The sequence below is a fragment of the Zootermopsis nevadensis genome, unplaced genomic scaffold (assembly GCF_977971745.1).
Source record: "Zootermopsis nevadensis isolate Lab colony 2312 unplaced genomic scaffold, Znev_1.0 Znev_ptg000030l, whole genome shotgun sequence".
In the NCBI taxonomy this organism is placed as follows: Eukaryota; Metazoa; Arthropoda; class Insecta; order Blattodea; family Termopsidae; genus Zootermopsis; species Zootermopsis nevadensis.
The window spans coordinates 379,707-398,896 of record NW_028259162.1 but is presented as its reverse complement, the minus strand read 5'-3'; the positions used below and the strand labels follow the sequence as shown (position 1 = coordinate 398,896).

The 19,190-nt window shown below is 47.3% G+C and overlaps 1 protein-coding gene across 3 annotated transcripts in view; it reads left to right on the top strand.

The window, feature by feature from the left end:
- Window positions 1-19,190, top strand: part of LOC110833080 (Krueppel-like factor 7) — a 102,930-nt gene that overhangs the window by 57,832 nt on the left and 25,908 nt on the right. For all 3 annotated transcript variants that reach the window (XM_022070717.2, XM_022070715.2, XM_022070716.2), the window contains exons 2-3: window positions 3,692-3,775; window positions 8,657-8,771. In XM_022070717.2, the coding sequence (XP_021926409.1) occupies window positions 3,755-3,775; window positions 8,657-8,771 (136 nt within the window). In that variant the 5' untranslated portion in view covers window positions 3,692-3,754. The remainder of the gene's footprint in view (window positions 1-3,691; window positions 3,776-8,656; window positions 8,772-19,190) is intronic.

Genomic DNA, 19,190 nt, shown 5'->3' with positions numbered 1-19,190 from the left:
GTAAGGATCGTCTGTCTCCGACACGGGATCGAACCGAGGACCCAGTCCGTCTCTTACCAGGTTCTCACGGCGGTTGTTGGTCTTTTGGGTGGTAACGACGTGTGGACGTTTAAATAGATACCATCGTTTTGAAGGAACATACTGCCTCCATCTTCAGTTCTGAAGATGACGGGAGGAGGGTAATTTTTGAAAAGGTTTGCAGATAAACCGATAAGAGTGTTGAATGTTTTTAAGCCAAACTTCGAGATAGAATCGTCATTTGTAGTGCAGTCAGGTCTCGAATTGGGTCCAGTTGAGGGCCGAGACCGCAGTGTCGCACTGGCTGGTCCAGTCTTGAAGGCACTAACTGATGCGTGGTGGAAAAGTACAGCCCGCCGCCACTTCGCTCGCGACTTGTGTTCGTGTTCGGCCAGTGTGGGCGCCCTCGTTTGATTCCGCACCAGACGTGGCTCCTGCCCGAGGCTTCCTGGAATCAGAACGTTATTGATGAAGTAGCAGCTCGCGATTATTCTCACGTGTTCAGTCGAGAATTGTGTTTGATGACAGGAGAAGCGTTAAAAGAAATTACTGACCGGCTGAAGCCGTATGCAGTGATACGAAGACTTGCCCCGAGGACGAGGCGGCAGTATATTATATTGCGCTTATGGCCGGCCACTCATTAGTAAGTCCCGAACAGCGCCAAGCGAAACCCCGGGGTGTCATAAGAGATTTCCGACGTTTCATCACAGCGATCAAGCTTAAGGTAATTTATTAGTAAAATTATATATCCATTTCTGTTTCTGTGTTAAGCGGTAATTCATTAAACAACACGTACGGTCCACATTCCTTTGCTACGACCAGTAGAAACCCTGAAGAGACGTGGGTCGCTGTGAAAATAGACAATTGCCTTCTTTTTCGTTTTGACCCCCGGAACGAAACAGAAGATCGTCCCCGGATCCGAAGGCGTACGACGTTCGCCGTGGCGTATACCAAGGTTCGCATTCCCGCGGGTGAAGGGAGACCGGGCAAGCGAGTTCCTGGTATTGTTATGTGATGAGAGATTATGTGACCTCATTTAATCAGTTGTGTCTCAGGCCGGGCCAGTGTGTCTTCTACAAGTGCGCGTCTGTCGTCTGGTTCAATCCCCCACCCCAGCACTACACCCGATAAACTAATTGCCCAGCGCTGGGTTACGTACGTCGCCGAAATATAAAATTTATTGTTCCTTTATTGCTCTAAGCATGTTTCGCAGAATAATTATAAGAATTGAAGAAGGATGTAAAGAACGCCTACTTCATGTAAGTCTGTTGTGTCTTTTAACTCGGTCCACCTGTTCTCGCAACAGTTTTCAAGTTAATTCCCTCGTTATTTCGAAAACATTTCTTGTTGTCATGTAACTTTCCCGAAATCATACATACCGGCAAAGAACGGGATTTTACAAGTTGAGGTATGACAGCGTCGCCTTTCCCCAGTTCGACATTCAGACGTCCAATTAATTTGAAGACTGTACGTAAACTCTGTAGTAGAATTTTAAAATTCAAAATTCATCATTCTGGCACCAGAATAGAATTCTATTATGACTTCAACATGAGAGTGCCCTGATAATGAAGGCAGTAAGCACCTCTGAAACGTCGATTAATCTCTGCAAGCCTAAGGCCAAGGCCCGCTGTGTTGACTGATGGGACTGTCGCCTACATTGGCGTTAGGTGTGAACGAACACGGGGCGAAATTTGTCGCGGTCACAGCATATTTGCGTACCGTAACTCTTCCGAGACCGAACCCAGGACTCTTCGCTTAGAAACATGCCATCTGTGGCAGCAGGCCTCCCAGAAGAAGTGGGCAACGTCGCCTGGTGTGTTCTGAGGTTCTCACGGCCTTCCGTTCAGAGGAACTTCCTGCGTGTGTGTGCCTACGCGCTCTTGCGCGAACATCTGAGTGAGTACTCGAGAAAGTTCAGATGCTTTGTGGACGGTGTCTTATCTCGCGTACTGAACGGGTTGCTCGTCAGGTCTAGGTCTCTGTGCGTTACAAGAAATTCGAACCAGGCTGGTGGTTGGTCGTCGATCAGAAATGCGTCTACGTTTACAGTTTCAAAATCAGGCCACGAAACGGGAATTATAAATAATTTAACGCAGCAACCAAGCAGAAGAGTCATTAAGAGTTGCGAAACACTTTCTGCGCATGCTCAGAAGGGGTTCTGTAAATCAGTCAGTACCCGCCAGTGATTATGAAACGATGCTGTTACATAAAACGTGTCCTGTCTCTCTTCTGCATGCATAATTCAAAGACTTTCAGTTGTTCGTCTGCCTGGGTTGGTATTCAGGTACGTTGCTATGACAGCAGGTTGAAAATTGAGCGTGATTTGTTCGATTGGTAAGCTGCGAGAACATCCTCCTGGAAGCCGACAACCTGCGAGACCAACACAGGGAGACGATGATAATATTAAAGTTGTTTTAAAAATAGGTTCCGGTAATATGAACTGAACTCGGTTTGGTACCTCCCGACCTGGCACCAGAGGTTTCTTTTATCGCGACATTGTCTGCGGACTGCAGGTCCTTGGTTGTGCTGTGCTGTCAGGAAATGTGCTTTAACCCAGGCTGGGATTCGAACCGTGCACCTCTCGAAAACGAAGCAAGTGTCCCGAGCGCTTCACGGCGAGGTTTTTGTTTGTCTGGGAGAAGGAATGTTAAATATTCCACCCGGGTGTGTGGACAGTCTCGTTCGTGGGATGACGTGGCAGTGGGCGGACGGGCGGACGGACAGTCCGAAGATGCAAATCCCCACACAAACGTGCAGGCAGCTGTAAGCCCGATTCCTCGCGGGTTCATTTACGAAGGTCCGACTTCGATAATTAAGAAGTCGCTGCTGTTTGCGCACGATGTAAAGACATTTTAGATTTATATCGGTTAAATTATGTCGCTATCTTAGATCTATGTTTTTGCATGCTTTTATTGTGTGGCGACGTACACGGTTCTTTTGTGGAATTTTGTCTGTGTACTCTACGCACTGTTATGGATTTGAAACCCTTTCTATGGCACCACACATGAAATTTCCCCCCGATGTTTTATGACTGAAATTATCACTTATTGTAATAGCTGTGTTAGTTAAAATTACGATCGTGTTGTGTTTGACATTTCGAGATTGTTTTTAAACGTTTCTGATTCTCAGTAGACATGGCAGGTCTGAGCACACAGAATTTTTGTCCGGAAACCAGTCCATTTTATTGTAATACGTGGGTTTTGACTCTGAACACGCCTTGACAGCTTCATCTCATATACCACGCGATGCGGTCGCCGTGTTGGAACTGTTCGTGACATTCAGTGACGCAATGTCCATGCTGGTTTTCAGAAAATCGCGTAATAATTTTCTGTTCATTTTTGCCGAGGCAACGCAGCGCCTTCTTCAGAAGCCACGGACTGCGTGGCCTTCCCACCGGAGAGACACCGCCGCCATTTGTCAAGGCGCCACCTGCGTCACACAATGGCGCATTTGAAATGCGCTGGGACAGTCCGGTCGTAAGAGGTTCGTCACTTCCGCGTGCTCGCATCTGTCAGCTTTGTTCGTTTACTCTGGAGACGTTCCTTCGAAATTAAACACCGAGGACCATCCGATCGATGGCAGTCGAAGGGTTTTTTGGTTTTATGTTATTATTTTCACTCCGTTTTTATAACTATTATCGGACTTATTATTATTATTATTGTTTGTGTTTCAGGATGAGAGCGAGTCCCAGTCCAAGAGGTGGCCAGCGAGCACGCCTCGTCCTGCCTCCAGCCCCATGCATCCCACCTCCAGAGAGGTAAGAACTCCATCTTCAGTTGTTCATGTGTTTCCGTGGTTTCCGCAGTGGCGGATGGCCCGTCACCACTCACTTCACGTCCTCGAAGCCGATACGGACCCACACGCACAAGCCATTGGACGTAAAAAAATATTATTCTGAGGGATAACAATTACAGGCAGTCGATGGGCGCAACTCAGCATCACGTAGAACCATAGGCCGACATCAGGAGAACATTCCTCTGTTGCTAAAGCAAATTTCTTGTCCTTTCACACGGACATTGGTTGCCCACAGTAAGAGGATTCCATTTGGATTCCCGTTTGTCTTAGGGTCACATTTTTAAGCTGTCTCAAGAATTGCGTTTACTTGTCAGTCCATGTGTTGTTGATTTCCATCGATGCGTTGCCGAATTCATAATTTATTATCTCGTCGAGTGCGTAGTGTCGAAGTCACGTGTTCTGCTTGTAAACAGCCGAAGAACTAAAGCCGCTCCGATGGATCTCTTTAGTGCAGCGCGCCACAGCCAGCTCCTTGGGCGGATTTTATTGTGTTGTAAATTAATCTGGGGCCTGATACGCGCACTTTGCAGGTTTCGGCCGAGCAATCCTTTCCTTGTTTCCATGGTACAGAGCCGGTTGTTGGCTCCTTCTAGACAAATAGCAAGATGAAGGCTCTCTTTCATTGTTCCAGCCAACTATAAAATATCGAGCCTTGTGAGCATCCAAGTCGCGTTTAATTACGCACTTCCATGACTGACTGACTTCCTGCTTCACTTTTCTAAGTAAATACCACCAGAATTTAATGTTTTCGGCTCCAACTCGAAGAACAGAAGCTTCCCTGTGTATTTTTACGTCTCGTTATTCTCCTGTTGGGAGAAGTATAGACGATAGTAATCAGTGTTAATTTTAATTTTATTTGTGTTTGGAAAACGTGACACTATCTGCATTAAAGTTGTTATTATTTGAAACGAGATACTGGATGGGTGGATCGTGTATTTGCGGCTGGCGTTGAAATCTGTTTAGCGCGACCCTAAGTGGATGCAGCTCGACAGTAGAATTTGGGATTAAAACGATTTATCAATTCCCGTGTAGTGTAAGCCCAACATTCAGCTCAAGAACATGACGACCAGATATTGAACGTAACCCTTACGTACCGAAGCTCGTGTAATTTGTATTTAATAATTCAGTCCGTACCGATAAGAAAACACAGCACTTCACCATTACAAAGACGAACTGGTTAATGCTGCTTAAGGAAGTGATCGCTGTTTCCAGTGAGAGTCATTCGAAATACACAGATCTATTTTGTGGGCGAAATGTAGAGTTATATACTGGTACGTATAGTTACCACTGAGATTTGAATTGTTAATTCACCGAATATGTAATATATGAACCCATATGATGCTCTTCGCTGCATATGTCAAGGTGGGTTGAGAAGAACACGGTCAGGGTCTTTTTTAACGTATTCGCGCGGTAGTAAACCACATAAAGTCATGTCCCTTCTATAGGTCAGAGCTCTATTGCATTGTCATACACGTCAGACGTGTCCCTGTTAAGCCGTGGTAGTTGTTACAAAAGTGTCGAGTTACGTATTAACCATTGTATTAGGTGGTTTGATGCTTTGATGATCGGAGGTGATCATGACGTAGGTGTTTGATTCGCAGATCATTCGGCAACGGAGCTCGAACTTTTGACCCTTTAAATAATGATAACACACCTAGAGAAAGGCCTCTTTACGTAATAATTCTGCCCTGCCAATGTGAGATTTTGTTAAGGCACAGGCTGATACGTTATTGGCCAGGAAATTTGGTAATCCTCCGTGGGCCCGTACCAGCATTCGGAGGTGACCGTTCGCTCGGCGTCTCGGTGTGTACACGTGTGAGTCCGTCATTCGTGACCGACCTTCGTCGTGAAATTCTGTCGTGTTCGACGTTCGATTAGCTGTTTTGTAACATGATGTTCCGCTCAGCTTCAGATAACGTTTTCGCCTGCAAATGTTGCGGGCTGCATCGAGGCCAGTGTTCAGTTTTGGCCGCTTCGTACCTGTTCCGAGGACTTACATGCGAAAATAATATTAAAATTAGTGTCAGGGGAATGGGTTTGAAGATTAGATTTATATGGCTCAGCATATTGACCGGTGGCTGAACACGTCAATGAACCTTGGGGAATTTTTCGACTAGCTGAGCGACTGTTAGTTTGTCAGGAAAGACCCTGATCCATTGCGTCCTTCAATTGATAGAACGTCGTAAAACAACCTGTGTTTCCGCTCAAACCCTTTGTTTTGCGGAACTGAAACTGTCATTACAATTCGAATCACGTTGGCGCACGAATTAGCGGGCGCATTGTGAAATAGTTGCAATCACAGCCAACGATAATCAGCTCAGCGGAGATTTTTTTTTTTATACAAACGAATTCGAGCGTAGCATAAATTTTGCCTCGTATTTGGTCATAAGGCGTGGCTGCTAATACAATGGCTGAATTGAGAAATGTAGTAGTCCGCATTTCTTATTGCATCTTTTCACTTTCCATGAGACCGGTCCAGAACGTACCAATAATAATAAATAGCTGGGACATGTAATTGAGGTGCACGCATGACGTCCAAACCGGATCACATGTTAACTCACTTATTCTGGAGAAAGGAATTAGACGGCAAAATTGATAAAACTGGATGTAAATTGGACTGTAAATCATTCCGTATACCCACAAGCACAACTTGATACATTTTTTCGTTTGGCATTCTGTCGACGTGTTCTTTCCATCCCCGTATTTTTGTGTATATTTATGTGTCGTCGTCTTCTGCGAGTAATATCGTCATTTCATCCTACGCAAATATGCGGCTCCTTCAGCACTAGGCAAACATTTGTCTTGGGAGCTTCGTGCGCCGTTCAGCTCCTTGGTAAGAAGGACCTTGCAAGGGCACATGCGATCCTTCCGAAAATAAGTTCCTTAGACTCGTAATTCCTTCTCTGACGAGCCCAGAGCAGACCGGTGTCGCTGGGAGAAGAGAAAAGACTGATCTTAATAATTGCACACGTTGAGATCAGGTTTAACCCATAATTTGGCTGCAAATCGAATGAGGCGTAATCAACACTCGTAATGATCGGTTGTGCATTTTACTCAAATAGCACGTGACCTCCGACCCCCTGTCCGACCGCAAGAAGGGAATGGGACCAAATGCCCAACTGCCACAGCTGAGAGGAAGTGCCCTAAGGGCAAACCTTCATTTGAAAAACAGCGGACCCTCGACGGCTTGTACTAATTTGTATTTCGTTTGACTCTGACGATGTCTTAAAAAGTTTTCGTGTGAAGGGACTATTTTCTGTTCGTTTCGAGTTTTTGAGAAAGTTTGCTTCGAACTTCCGAGTGGGCGGACAAGAAGATCAGTTACTTCTCCCGGTAACCGCCACAGTAACCAGTTGCATCGGAATCCAGCCAGTAGATCCCTGTTGATACTCGGGCGGCCTAAGTTGTACATGGCCCGGGTTAGCGTTGGGACAAGCCCTGTTAGTTCCGTTCATCTCTCATGGTTTGGTATGTGGTGTCCCGACTTCGCGATTAATTTAATGACGAGTTGGTCCCCGAAGTAAATTGGAAGATTTGTTCGGTTGGCTCTTTGCACGTTTAACGACGTGGTGAGAACTGCTTGTGTAAAATGGAATCACACATTACAGTGCAACTGAGGAAAAGCACGCAGTACTTCAGTCATGGCAGCCATAGCATGAGTACGAAGCTGTGGTCTTCTGTTCTGTCAGAAAAAGTTTTTGTGATTGCTTTCATTGCGATATTAATCGAAATCTATTCACGGTAACTCGCTATACAGCCTGAAAAAGACGTCGAACCACTTAACTTTCCGGACTTAATCCACTCTATTATGTAAATATTGGCCTAATTGGATGGTACACGCAAACATTGCTTTGGCCAAGGGAATTATTTTTCCTTGCTGGGTACTGTAGGATCGTAGATAAATTGCAGTGACCAGATTAAAAAAAATGCTCTTGCCACTGGCGAACTCACATTTCAGACCTTCCGATGCACGAGTGCGTTCATACATCCAGCAGAGACGATCGATAACAGATCTGCCTACTCGATCCAGCCACCGCGGGTTCGAAGGTGCGAACTAATACGTCATTTGCGTAATGAAGTACAGTAATAGAAAGTCTGATGGAACTCAATTATTCTCCGGAACCCGAAGGCCCAATCTACAACTTGGCTGTGGGCCTGCCGTGCCACCTGACGGGGTTATAACTCTCCAACGAGCAGGTGGGATGAATGTGTGTAGCCAAAGAATGCCTTGTTCTCCGGACCCTTCGTTTCCACGATGAAAAATGCACGCGACAGTTCAAGATATAAACCGCGGAAATCTTGTTTGCGTGCAGGACCGTGCGGTGATCATGACGACGAATATGTAGATGGCTGTCTTCTGGGTAGTTGTCTCGTGCAATCTGGTAGGTCTTCGACCGACGTTTCAGAGGAGCAGCGATCTCTTCTGAAACGTCGGTCATATCTGCGCGGACCACACGGCACATGCCAGAAGGGAGCCGTGAGAACCTGAAATCTCAGCTGTTTGACCGCGTCGTCAGTCGACATGCGTGAAGCGAATTGTGGCTTTGCGTATTTGAATACGTGAGAGCAGTACAAGTACGTGAATGAGACATAATGAAATATGCCGGATGATTTAGCATTTTTGTGACGAACAGAGGTGAACAACCGCATTGAAGCCAGGTGGTGTTGGATTCCCCGCGGTGCGGAAATTCGTGGTTTCTGCACCATCCTCGCAAATGACAACCGCATTAATAATGGCGCCATTACACATTCAGATTGGCTACTGGTCTCTGCCACAGTGTGGTCCAGAAAGCGGATCCCTCAGTGTTCGACAGTGCAGTGATCGGATTGTGTTTTGTTTTAGGCGGCAGGGCCACCTGTGCAGGTGGAGCCCGTGGACCTGAGTGTGAAGGCCCCAGTGGTCCTGCAGGTGCCCCGGTACAACCCTCAGCTGCCCACCAACGGCCTCACCTACCCAGGTAAGACGTTCCCACGGACCCAGAACGGGTCTCACAGTGTTCGCTCGTGCTCCCAAGCGTTGCCAGTTGTTTTAAACCTTCGGGACCGCGAGTGCGCCACGCGATGTCTCTTGTTCCCAGCAGAAACAGGTTCTGGTACGGGATCTTCTTCGTCCCGAGGCAGGGTCAAACACGTGACCGCGGGTCAGCTGGGCCGTGCTGGGGCTGACGCGCCTGCGCACAGCTGAGCCTGCTGTTAAGGAAGTGATCCGTGTTAGGATTCTGCATGTCACTTCAGCAAACCGTTTTTAAGGTATCTTCTGTTCAAAGAGCATGGACAAATTTGCGTCAACGATGAAGTCTTGGCACTGCATTAAATGAAACTTTGTCCAGTTCCGTTTAGGACCGTAAGTTATAAGACAAGGTGCTGAGGGAATTTTTGGAAATCTGCTTAACCACGAACTTCAAATTGTGTACTCTTCCCCGAGTATCATTATGGCAATTAGATCGAGGAGGATGAGGTGTAGCGCGCATGGGGAGATGAGAAATTTGTACAAAATGTTGTTTTGAAAGCCACGAGCGAGGAGGGCACTTAGAACACCTAGGCATATGTGGGAGAATAATATTAAAGTGGATCTTAGGTAAATAAGACTGTGGGTTTAGTTTATCTTGACTCGTTCAAGAGAGCAATGGCCTCAATGCAGGAAACGAGGTTCAGTTTCTTGACTAGGCTGGCGACCGTCAGCTTCTCAAGAAGTAACGATAGTGTTTGGCCGAAACACACAGATTGTGAGGGTCTGAACCGGTTTTGTGTCAGGTGACTTGTGTCTGTATTGGCAGTGCTGAACCGTCTCGAAACACAGCGCTGAGCGTCGTTGTGCCCAGTGTTTCCTGGTGAAGAAGGGTCCTTGTGCTACGCCCTTTGAGGCTGGATGCTCGGTCCTCCGGTACCGGTTGAAGCTGAAGGGAATGTTTCGTCTTCCTGTTGAGCGCAGTCCCGGAAGAACACACACACGCACAGATGACGCCCCAGGACGTTGTCAGCCGCGCGAGTCCTTCGTTGAACGAAAGGAAACTGCAAAGGGCTGAAGGTCTGTTGCCCGGCTACAGAGCTACGCGGTGTTCAAAGACGCCGTGGTTCTGAGAGTGAACTGAAGAACTTAAAAAAAGAAACCCGATTTGTTCATTCCCTTGCTGTGTAACAAAAAGCTTCCGAAAGTGTGTCGTACCAGTCAGCACACGTGTCTGCAAGGAAGTGACAGCCAACGTGTTTCTCAGCTTCTCAAGGGACACGTCTCATTGGAATTATAATTAATAAACCAATGCCTACTTCGTGCAAAGCACATTTCATTACATCGCCGTTTGATGGCGTTTAGGAGGTGTTTTGCTGTTTATTCTGAAACCAGTCTGTGTGTGCAGTACCATTGCCACCTCACGACGTTTCGAAACCACTTCACGAGGCAATGTGCAGTCACTCAGTAACCTCCACTCCCTCTACAGATTCGTGACACTTGTGTGTGTCCTGTTACCTCGCAGAAGGTATCCAGCCGGCTCGGTGACGCTTTGACCCGCGCGGGGGGCCGTGGTACCCTCGCGGAACTGCCTCGAACATGTTGGTTGGTGAGGGAAGTAACGTTTCTCCGCCCGGAGGGTGGCCTGTGGCTCGCCGCCGGTAATCGACTGCTTGAACCAAAACTTGCGAACAATCCAGGTTCGCGACTGAGACACGCGTCCTTGTGTGCGTGAGTAAGCAGAACAAGTGCTAATAGCTCTCAAGGAAGTGAGTTGCATTCCGTGCCGATAGCTCGTGCTGTTGTATGGTACATGGATGGCCTCGTTTGACACTCCTCCATGTCTCTGTGAGCGCTGACCGCTAGAACATCTGGATGGCAGGTTTCGGGTTGGGGGTGGTATCACTAGAACCCAGCGGTCACCCCCCCCCCCCCCCCCCCCCCCGCGAGCAGTTGGGCGACGCCGTCCGAGGTATCGTTTCTGTTGCCCAGTTAATTTGGCAAAGTGCAGACTGGTTTCTCGGAGATTCAGTTTGTAAACCAAAAACTGTTTTGTTATGTGTTTTCTCTGTTGAACTGGATTGAACTGGATTATCGTGACGTGGGGCTTCCGTGGCGCAGTGACGAACTTTCGAGGTGTCACGGGTTTTGAGCGACTGTCCCGGATGAAGATCTTCTACAAAGGAAGTTGGTTCATTGATTGAGTACGTTTCAGACTGCCCAGGAACGTTACTTCGCTGACCAAGACGTCGTTTAGAAGTTGATATTGAAATGGATCTCGAAGAAATATGTTGGGAAAACGTGAACGTCGTTGAATTAGGTTTCTATTTTTTATAACTATGGGAATTTCTCGAGGAGCTGATTTATTACCCCACTGTTAATAGCGGTCAGAAAAGCATTAGCCATGATGTTGGAAATCGAAGTCATGCCTCGCGAATGCTAGTTGGAACTTGATGGCGGCTCGGGGAACACGAGATAACTGTTTCGAGGCCCTCATTTGTCTGTCCTTATACCAGGAATATTGATTAACATGGCCGTTTGCTGGAGGTCAAACTGCATAATCATGGCGGAGTCGCTCTGTCTCTCTCTCTCTGTCAGTGTAATTATCATTTATTTCGGTACATTTGCCGCGTGGTTCGCTGTGAACAGTTTTGCATATACACAAATTGGCCACGAAGGTAACCTGACTGGATTGTGTTTGTTCTGCTGACCGCTGCGATGGTGCTGCTCGTACCATGGATTGTGTTGAGGTTTATTCCGACAGATGGGACTTTAATAAGTTTGCGTCATCAGTGTGCAGTGCCATTTTGTTTCCGTCTTCTTTTTATCCGTACAAAATGGTTGCTCCGTTATCAAGACGTTTCATATATAATTTTCTCATACAATCTCTTCATTATAAAACGTGACCAATACAAAACAGATTTGTTGTGAACTTTATTTCTCTCTTATTGTACCTGCTGTGTACACAAAAAGGTATAAATATAATACTCGGCGCCATTATGCTTCTGGAATTCTAGATGTCCGTGGTTCAGTTGTCTTAGGTAACTGGATTTCTCTTGGTCTCCTCCAGGAAGCGCTCATGGACGATGAAGATTTCTACCGGGTGAATGATTGAGTAATGCATTACGGCATGCGAAATTAATTAAGAATTAGCTACCATTTTCAGTTTATTTTGCCATCACTGCTGTTTGGTTTGGCTACGCTTTGCAATGAGACAGTATTACTGATGATGATGGTTGAAGTACGGCGCTGATACCGCGGATCGTTTCTCGGTCACTCCGTTTGCACTGTCTGTCTTCATTAGTTTCTCGGAAGACAAATATGCGTTCTTATGATTGAGTCTTATCTCTTTAACGAGTTCTGCCTGTCGATCGATGGATCGATGGATCGAGTTTCGAGGAAGTGAAGAAGGCGCTCTGTACTGGTCGCATGTTCTCATGACCACGGAGGCCGGAAGGAGGGAGACAGCGACATGACTAGTCGGAATTAGGCAAATTAGAATACCGCAGTGGTAGAGTGCAGCTCCGTCCTTTATTTCTAACAGCCTTTAGCATGCCGCTTAGCCAAGTCCGAGGTCGACCTCATTTCAACATATCGATTGCATAATAGTCTGTAGTCTACTTGGTACAGGATCTTGAGAAGGTGAGGCGCGTCCTACTATCCCGGAAGCCGAAGACGTTCTACTCTTTTACTATTATTGTCTGTCTCTTCCATGAGGGCTTCAAAAATGTTGTGTTTATTTGATTTCGAGCTTACTCAAAGCCTGACGGGTGATTTCCCCTATTTCTCCATTTACGTGTGCGCAGATTTTTCTGCAGGTAACAAACAAACTCCGTGGAGCAGCCCAGCACCGGTTCCTGTCCTGAGCCACATGATTCCAATAAACACCCTTAAGTAATGTCCGTTCTGATATTATCCTCGCATGTGTGTTAAGCTCGTCCGAGCGGCCTTACCACTTCAAGCTCTCCGGCAGAATTCTGAAGGCGTTTCTCGTGCCCGTCATTCGCGCTACATGTCCTGCCAATCTCACCCTTCTTGATTTAATAATTGGTGACGCGCGGGCCTGCAGAAATCCCCGGCTCTCGGTTGCCATGGTGAGTGTAGTTTCTGTAATAGCGCGTAGGATGATTATCTGTGTGCTGTTGAGTTGTGTAATTTTAGAATTCGCGCCATGTAGTTCGGATTCCATCGTGCAGATGACAGCGTCAGCGTCGACGTATATTGTACGTGGACGTGATTTCCACTCCTCATATGTAGGCCATGTTCTGGGTGTGGCTCCTAAATCTATGTGGAGTTTGTGCTCGTCTGGCGAAGGGTAGAAATCAGGAAGCTCCAAGTTGTTGCAACATTTTTCATCCCTCTTGGGTCCAAAAAACTGCCGTCAGCGGCCTGAACTATTTTTTTTAAATAAAAGAGAGGAGTCGGTGTTCTCTATTCGCGTTCATAAGAGGTGGGAGCGGACTTGGAGCGCCCCTCCGACATGCATTGCGTTATTGTGCGCCCAAAATCCACTCGTTGATAAGGTAAGCATTATTTTTGTGCTGTCTCACTAATAACCATTCTTCAGCGAAGACGTTTTGCCTAGATGTCGTTTATTAAGCTGATACAATGTCTTGTCTCGGAAGAAGGGCCGTGTTATCTCTGTAACGCAGACACACGGCCGCGTGACGTCAAAATCTGCTTGTTGACGGCGACTGCGTGCAAGAGTGCTGTGCTCTCACCTTGTACATGCGATACATGAAATGAAATGCGCACGCAGCGTAAATATCCACAGGACGTGCAAGTCCGTTTGTCGACACAATTTCGTATTCGGGGGTTTGTTCTAAAACTTGTCCGGCGAAATACCGTGTTCTCAAGGATACGCGTAAAAGTGGGTCCATTATATAAAATACGGCTCTGTTCGAAACCTGTAACTTTGATTTGATGTAATGCACACTTCATGAAAGTACAAGGCAATTCGACTCGACGGAGATTTGCGAGATGGTCGAGTTGGGCTGCGTTTTGGCAGCAAACAAGAAATTTATTCAAGACGTTTACGTATTAGAATGACTTTTGAAAATGTATCGCCTGGGAGATCCAAAAATTTAGGATGTCTGTAGGACAGGCTTCAGCGACGGGCTTAAAAAGTTAGGAAGTTGATAACAGCGGAATTTCTTTGTTATTCGACGATGAACTTTGGAAGTAAGATACTGCGCTAAGAAGTTTATGGCTAACAAATACCAGCTTCTTCTTTCCTCTTTAATGACGTGTTATGCGTTTCGCCTGTTAGTGTTTTCATTAGTGTTCCCGCCTATGTGGGCCGTGGTCGTTGGTTGGCAAAGTGATTTTCGGGCCGCCATTCACGTTCATCCTCTGCCGTGGTAACTTTTCCCTTTGCGGGGCGCTCAAATAATGGCAGATGTAAATTTCGCCTCTCTGTACATGGCTGTGTGTACGGTCTGGTAGACCTTGGGATGTGGTTTACTGTGTTCGCGGAAAGGACGGCGGCGGCGGCTTTGGTGGGGGGGGGGGGGGGGGCACGTACGCGCGGTTTGTACGTCCCGTAACTACTGTGGTACCAACACGATTACAGCCTTGTCAAGTTGTCAGCACTGGAAGTAATGCGACGGTGTGGAGATGCAATTATAAACAGGCATCGCGCGGGCCACTGCAACAACGGATTATGTCGTAGGTTGTCCGAGACCGGAGGCGTTTTTTGTGTGGGCATAATTTTGGTCTCCGTCTTTATTTGTCCTTTGCGTGAAACGCAATGCATATCTATTCACAGTGCATTGTGTCAGGGGTGGGCAAAACGTTGCGAAGTGGAATGATCAGTTGTCCTTTTTGCATACGCGCTCCTAGGAAGGGATTCTAGAAAGCTTCATGCGTGGGTTCTACGAACTGGTGAAGATGGTTGGCTGGAATGTTCAAAACGAACTTTGCAAATAACGCGTTTCTTATCGCAGTCATAACCACATCCACCTCGAAGGATTTCGCCGAAAGTTTGGCGACTAATTTATTTTGTTTACGCGTGCTGCCCGTAAAGGCGACGCGGTCGAAAGCTTCGTATCTCGCGTAGACGGTGGGCCCTCGTGCGTGCAGCTTTGTCGCGCAAGTCTAGACATTTCTTCAGCAGGAACATGTGCCGTTCTTGCACCTACGTGTTCAGCTTTTTTTTTAGAGATGCCATTTCTTCTTCTTCTTCTTCTTCTTTTTTTGCCATTCGGCTGCTCAGATGGTTCCTGAAAGTGGGCAGTTGATGTAATGGACATGTCCGATTAAAACAGAAATGATTGCATCCGATTACGTGTAAGAAGTATTTACTGCTGTGAATTAGTGATGACTAACTGTTAAACACATTTTGCAAAACAGAACCAATACAAATCTTCAAGGTCATAAATATCCCAGATAAGGTTCTGCTTGCAAAGACTTTTATGGGTTGCAAGAATCCGCTGTGTTCCGTTTATGCCTTGTAGAATTTGTGGTAATTGGTTATAAGTACAACCAGTCGTCACTCAGAATTGGTACTTGCAACTTCGCGCTCCCGGCCTTCGGGGACAACAGCTGATCGCGCTGTCAGGATGGCATGGCGTTCCTGCCCCCACGTCGAGACACAGGGCCCCCGGGCGTGGCGCCACTTTCCCGTCATCACGCCAGAGAGTCGTTCTTGACGTCACACAGATGCGACTCGTTGGCCTACGCCTGTCGAGGATGTGGTGGGCTAGCCGTGTAGCTAGGGCAGGGAAGAGCATCATGCAGCCTTTTATCTCGTGAAAGACGGCCGCTTTTTAAGGCCCCTGAGGTGATAAAAATAACATTAAGATGGATCTTGGGTATTCGTGATGTTGTAACTTTGTGCTGAGTTATGTTGAAACTTGCCACGAGAGTAGTAGCCAGTAATAGTTTCTGGGTGATCTGGGATGAGATTTTTCTGTTCGTCGCCTCCCTAGAGCCAGTGGGAACCCGTGGTAAGTCGGCCGGAGCGCGAACCTTGCCACGCACGTGTGTCTGTTGTCGCTTTGGCTTTCGGAATGGCATTGCCGTGAGGTCCTGCAGGTACATGACGTCTGTCTGAAAGCGGCCGAATGCGTTCATCCTGGGCGAGTGCTCGGCTCTCGAGACAAAAGAGACGAGCTGGTCTCGAAGCAGCCGGAACATGGTCTTCGTCAAGAACGCCGTGAAAAGGCCTAGTCACGGCCGCCTGGGAAAGGAAGATGGTCTCGCGCGCATGCGATCGGGAGAAATATGACGCGACGTGACCTTTGTGTGACCCTCCCGCGGCCACACCTGCCGGTGACCCCGTTGACCTTGAGCAAGCCGTCCTATCAGGAAGAGAAGGATATTGCTATAAGAGGAACATCTTCACATGCACAGCTCCACCCAGGTACAGCCCGAGACAAAAGCGCGGACCACAGGCGCTGTGAAGCTGCACTCGATGTTTATGCGTCCAGGAGAGGCAGCGAGGTTGTTCGGGTAATCGGCTTCGGTGCGTCTGCGTACAGTTGGTGTGTTGACATACCGCCGGGCAAGCTTCACGAATTTGTCCAGGCGAGGCACCAGGCCTCTGCCTACGTTCGTATTACCGCACGGTCTTGCAGGAAGTGACTGCTTGAGAGATTGTACTCCTTTGAAATGCCTTCCGAGATTCAGAGGCGTCCTGAAATCCACGTATAAAGTGTTCCAGGTAAAACTAATAGTTTTCCTCGTCGGTGAGGAGACTTCAGCAGTTACGTCCGCCGTCGTCAGATGACATGTTTAGTCGTTACTTCTTAAATTCCTGTTACCTGTGAAAAAAATGTGTAGTAACAGACCATAGACTTGATTTGGTCACTTGCAGACTTAAATCGACTGACTTTCCTATCGCAGATTCCGAAGACGCCCAGGATTGTTTCCGTCACATTGGCACTACCGTATTAGACATTAATAGCGCTTGCGAACTTGAAGGAACTAACGCTTCTGCGTCGCTTTCGGAAGGTGTCCTGATAGGATTTCCGTGTTTTTCTTCGGTGTGTCCACCTGCCACGCACCCTTCCTGCCGTCTCGCGTTTGTCCCCGGCTTAACGATTCTATTCAGGACGCATAAGACCAGGCGTAAACTCACCGAGTAGCGAATCTGAACGACCTGGACCGCTGTTCATACCAGCACAACGTAACATCTCTTGTTTCGATCGCCTGAGGATATTCGCATGCCAACTTTTGATTATAACTGTACAGTAACTGGACATGAAGATGACCTCACCAAATTACACGACATCCAATATGGCGTTTTCCTCATAATTCGTAGGTATGTACTTCGAATAAATTATGAATAGAAGTTGCCGTGTACTTTTTTCTGTTAGGTGTGTTCGTGTGAGCCTGGGACATGACCCCGCCGCGAGAAGGGGTCACGGCAAGGTAACCCCCCTCCCCCTGGCCACCTGTCTTCCGTCTTTTTAATTTGTTTGTTGGTATCAGTGCAAACACGAATTTCTTATAAGCTGAGTTTTGCGTGTGATTTGGGTGTGTCGCGTATTTCTGTGTATTTGGGGGGGGGGAGACGATGTTGCCATTTCTTCTCCTGTCATCGCGTCGCGGGTGTCCGCGTATAGCGAAGTGCCCATCTAAACTACAGATCCTTTGCCTGAGATTTCAGGTTCTCAGGGCACTGATGACAGTGTTGACCTTTTGGTTTACAACGTCGTGTGTGCTCAGTCCCTGAAGATGGAGGCAGTATGTTCTCCCGAAACGTTGGCATGTGCGTACAAGCGCACTAAGCAGACGAGTTTTCTTCAAGCAGAAGTGGAGTAAGTCCTTCCTCGCGGCTTTGAAAACGAGAAAGTTGGCAGCATTGCTACTGGTTGGTTGTGACTTTTTTCCGTAACATTGGCTCCGAATTCAAACACAGGAAGTGCTTCAAATGTCGACGAAATTTGGAACCGGATGTGCGCGCGAAACCTTCTTCAGAGTTGTCGTCATTTTGATAAGCGTTGTGTCTTAGTGGACGTACGCACGCACGTTCCTGGGGATTGTATAGAACGTAGAATTCGAAATTATTCCGAATCTTGCAACATGTTCGACGTTTTTTCTGCCATTAGAACGAAATTCGTTTCCATCCCCATTCCGTCTAGCTTTTCTCCCGGCACTTGTCTGTTTCGGTGCCTTCTTGGAGTCTGGGCCGAAAGAAGACCCCGTTACATGAGGCGGATGGTGTTTATTTAAGTGGCCTTTGTTACAGCGATGCGAAGATTGACGCTTAAAACTCCCATGTTGCTCTTATTCGTGTAGCAAGTTCCGTTTGCAGCGAAGCGTGCGTTTTGTTTCTAAGCTTACGTAAGAGACTGCATCGCAGGACGCTCGGTCAAAATGGAGCGACGGACGAAGGCGTCGCAGGTCCGCTCTGCGGGCAAGAGATGAAGTCGCTCGTCAGACTGCGATGCGTGTAGATACGCAAGTGTTGAGCACTTAACACCGCATGGCTGTGCAACGCAGCAGTTGCCATGGCAACAGTTGCTGGTCACAAGCCGTAACAGCGTCTTCATTCTTTCCCTTCGCCTGGGAATTTACAGCAAGGCCGGGTTTTACAAAGACAATGTGTAGAAACACAAAAAGACTTCATTTTCCTAACTCCTAAATTCCACGGCCACGTAGTTCGGAGCCATAATGATTCCGAGCGTGGGAACGGCTCTGTTCAAGATCTGCCCAGAAGCTCAGATGAATGCGGACTTCCCCTGGCATTCGAAGCCTCTGTGCAGAATATTTCGATTCATCGCGTTAATTTATATTCTTTATATGTTCATTGGACTTTCGTGGTCTTCCTCAGTATCTCCATGAAAATCCTGTTAAGAGTACGACGAATACACCGCGACACTGTTATCGAATTGGCTTACGATGTTTACATGATTCTGTGAGGGTTTGTGACAATTGTTCTTTTGTGGCAACGCTATGTTGGACAGTGGCCATTGTCTGAGGTGTATTTGAGACACACGACGTTTTGGGAAGATGGCTGTACTCCCGCCTTCAGGTGATTGGTTGTCATTATACTGATAACGTTTTTGTCTACTAGAATTGACAACGATCCGGATCGGATCTCGGGCTCGGAAATCAACTACCGAAACGTCGTGTATATGAAATATACCAGAGATAATGGACACTGCCGAATGCTGTTCGAGGGCATTCGTCAACGCCTACTTTTTGCTTTTGGTACAGCATCCGCTGTCCTCCGACCTTACCGATGAAACCCATTTTGCTCTTATCCGCTCTTCGCGTTTGTTTTTTCGTCAACGTCAGACATTCGGCACTTCGTAGAATCGCAGGTGCGGAACTTGAGCACCTCCTCCTCCCCCCCCCCTCGCCAATCTCACAGAAGTGATTAAATCCTTTTAGTTTCGTTTTATAATCACTGTCTGAAGGCAGACGAAATCTTGTTGGGTCATCACCCGTGTCTATGTGGAAGGGGTTTCTGACGTTTCGT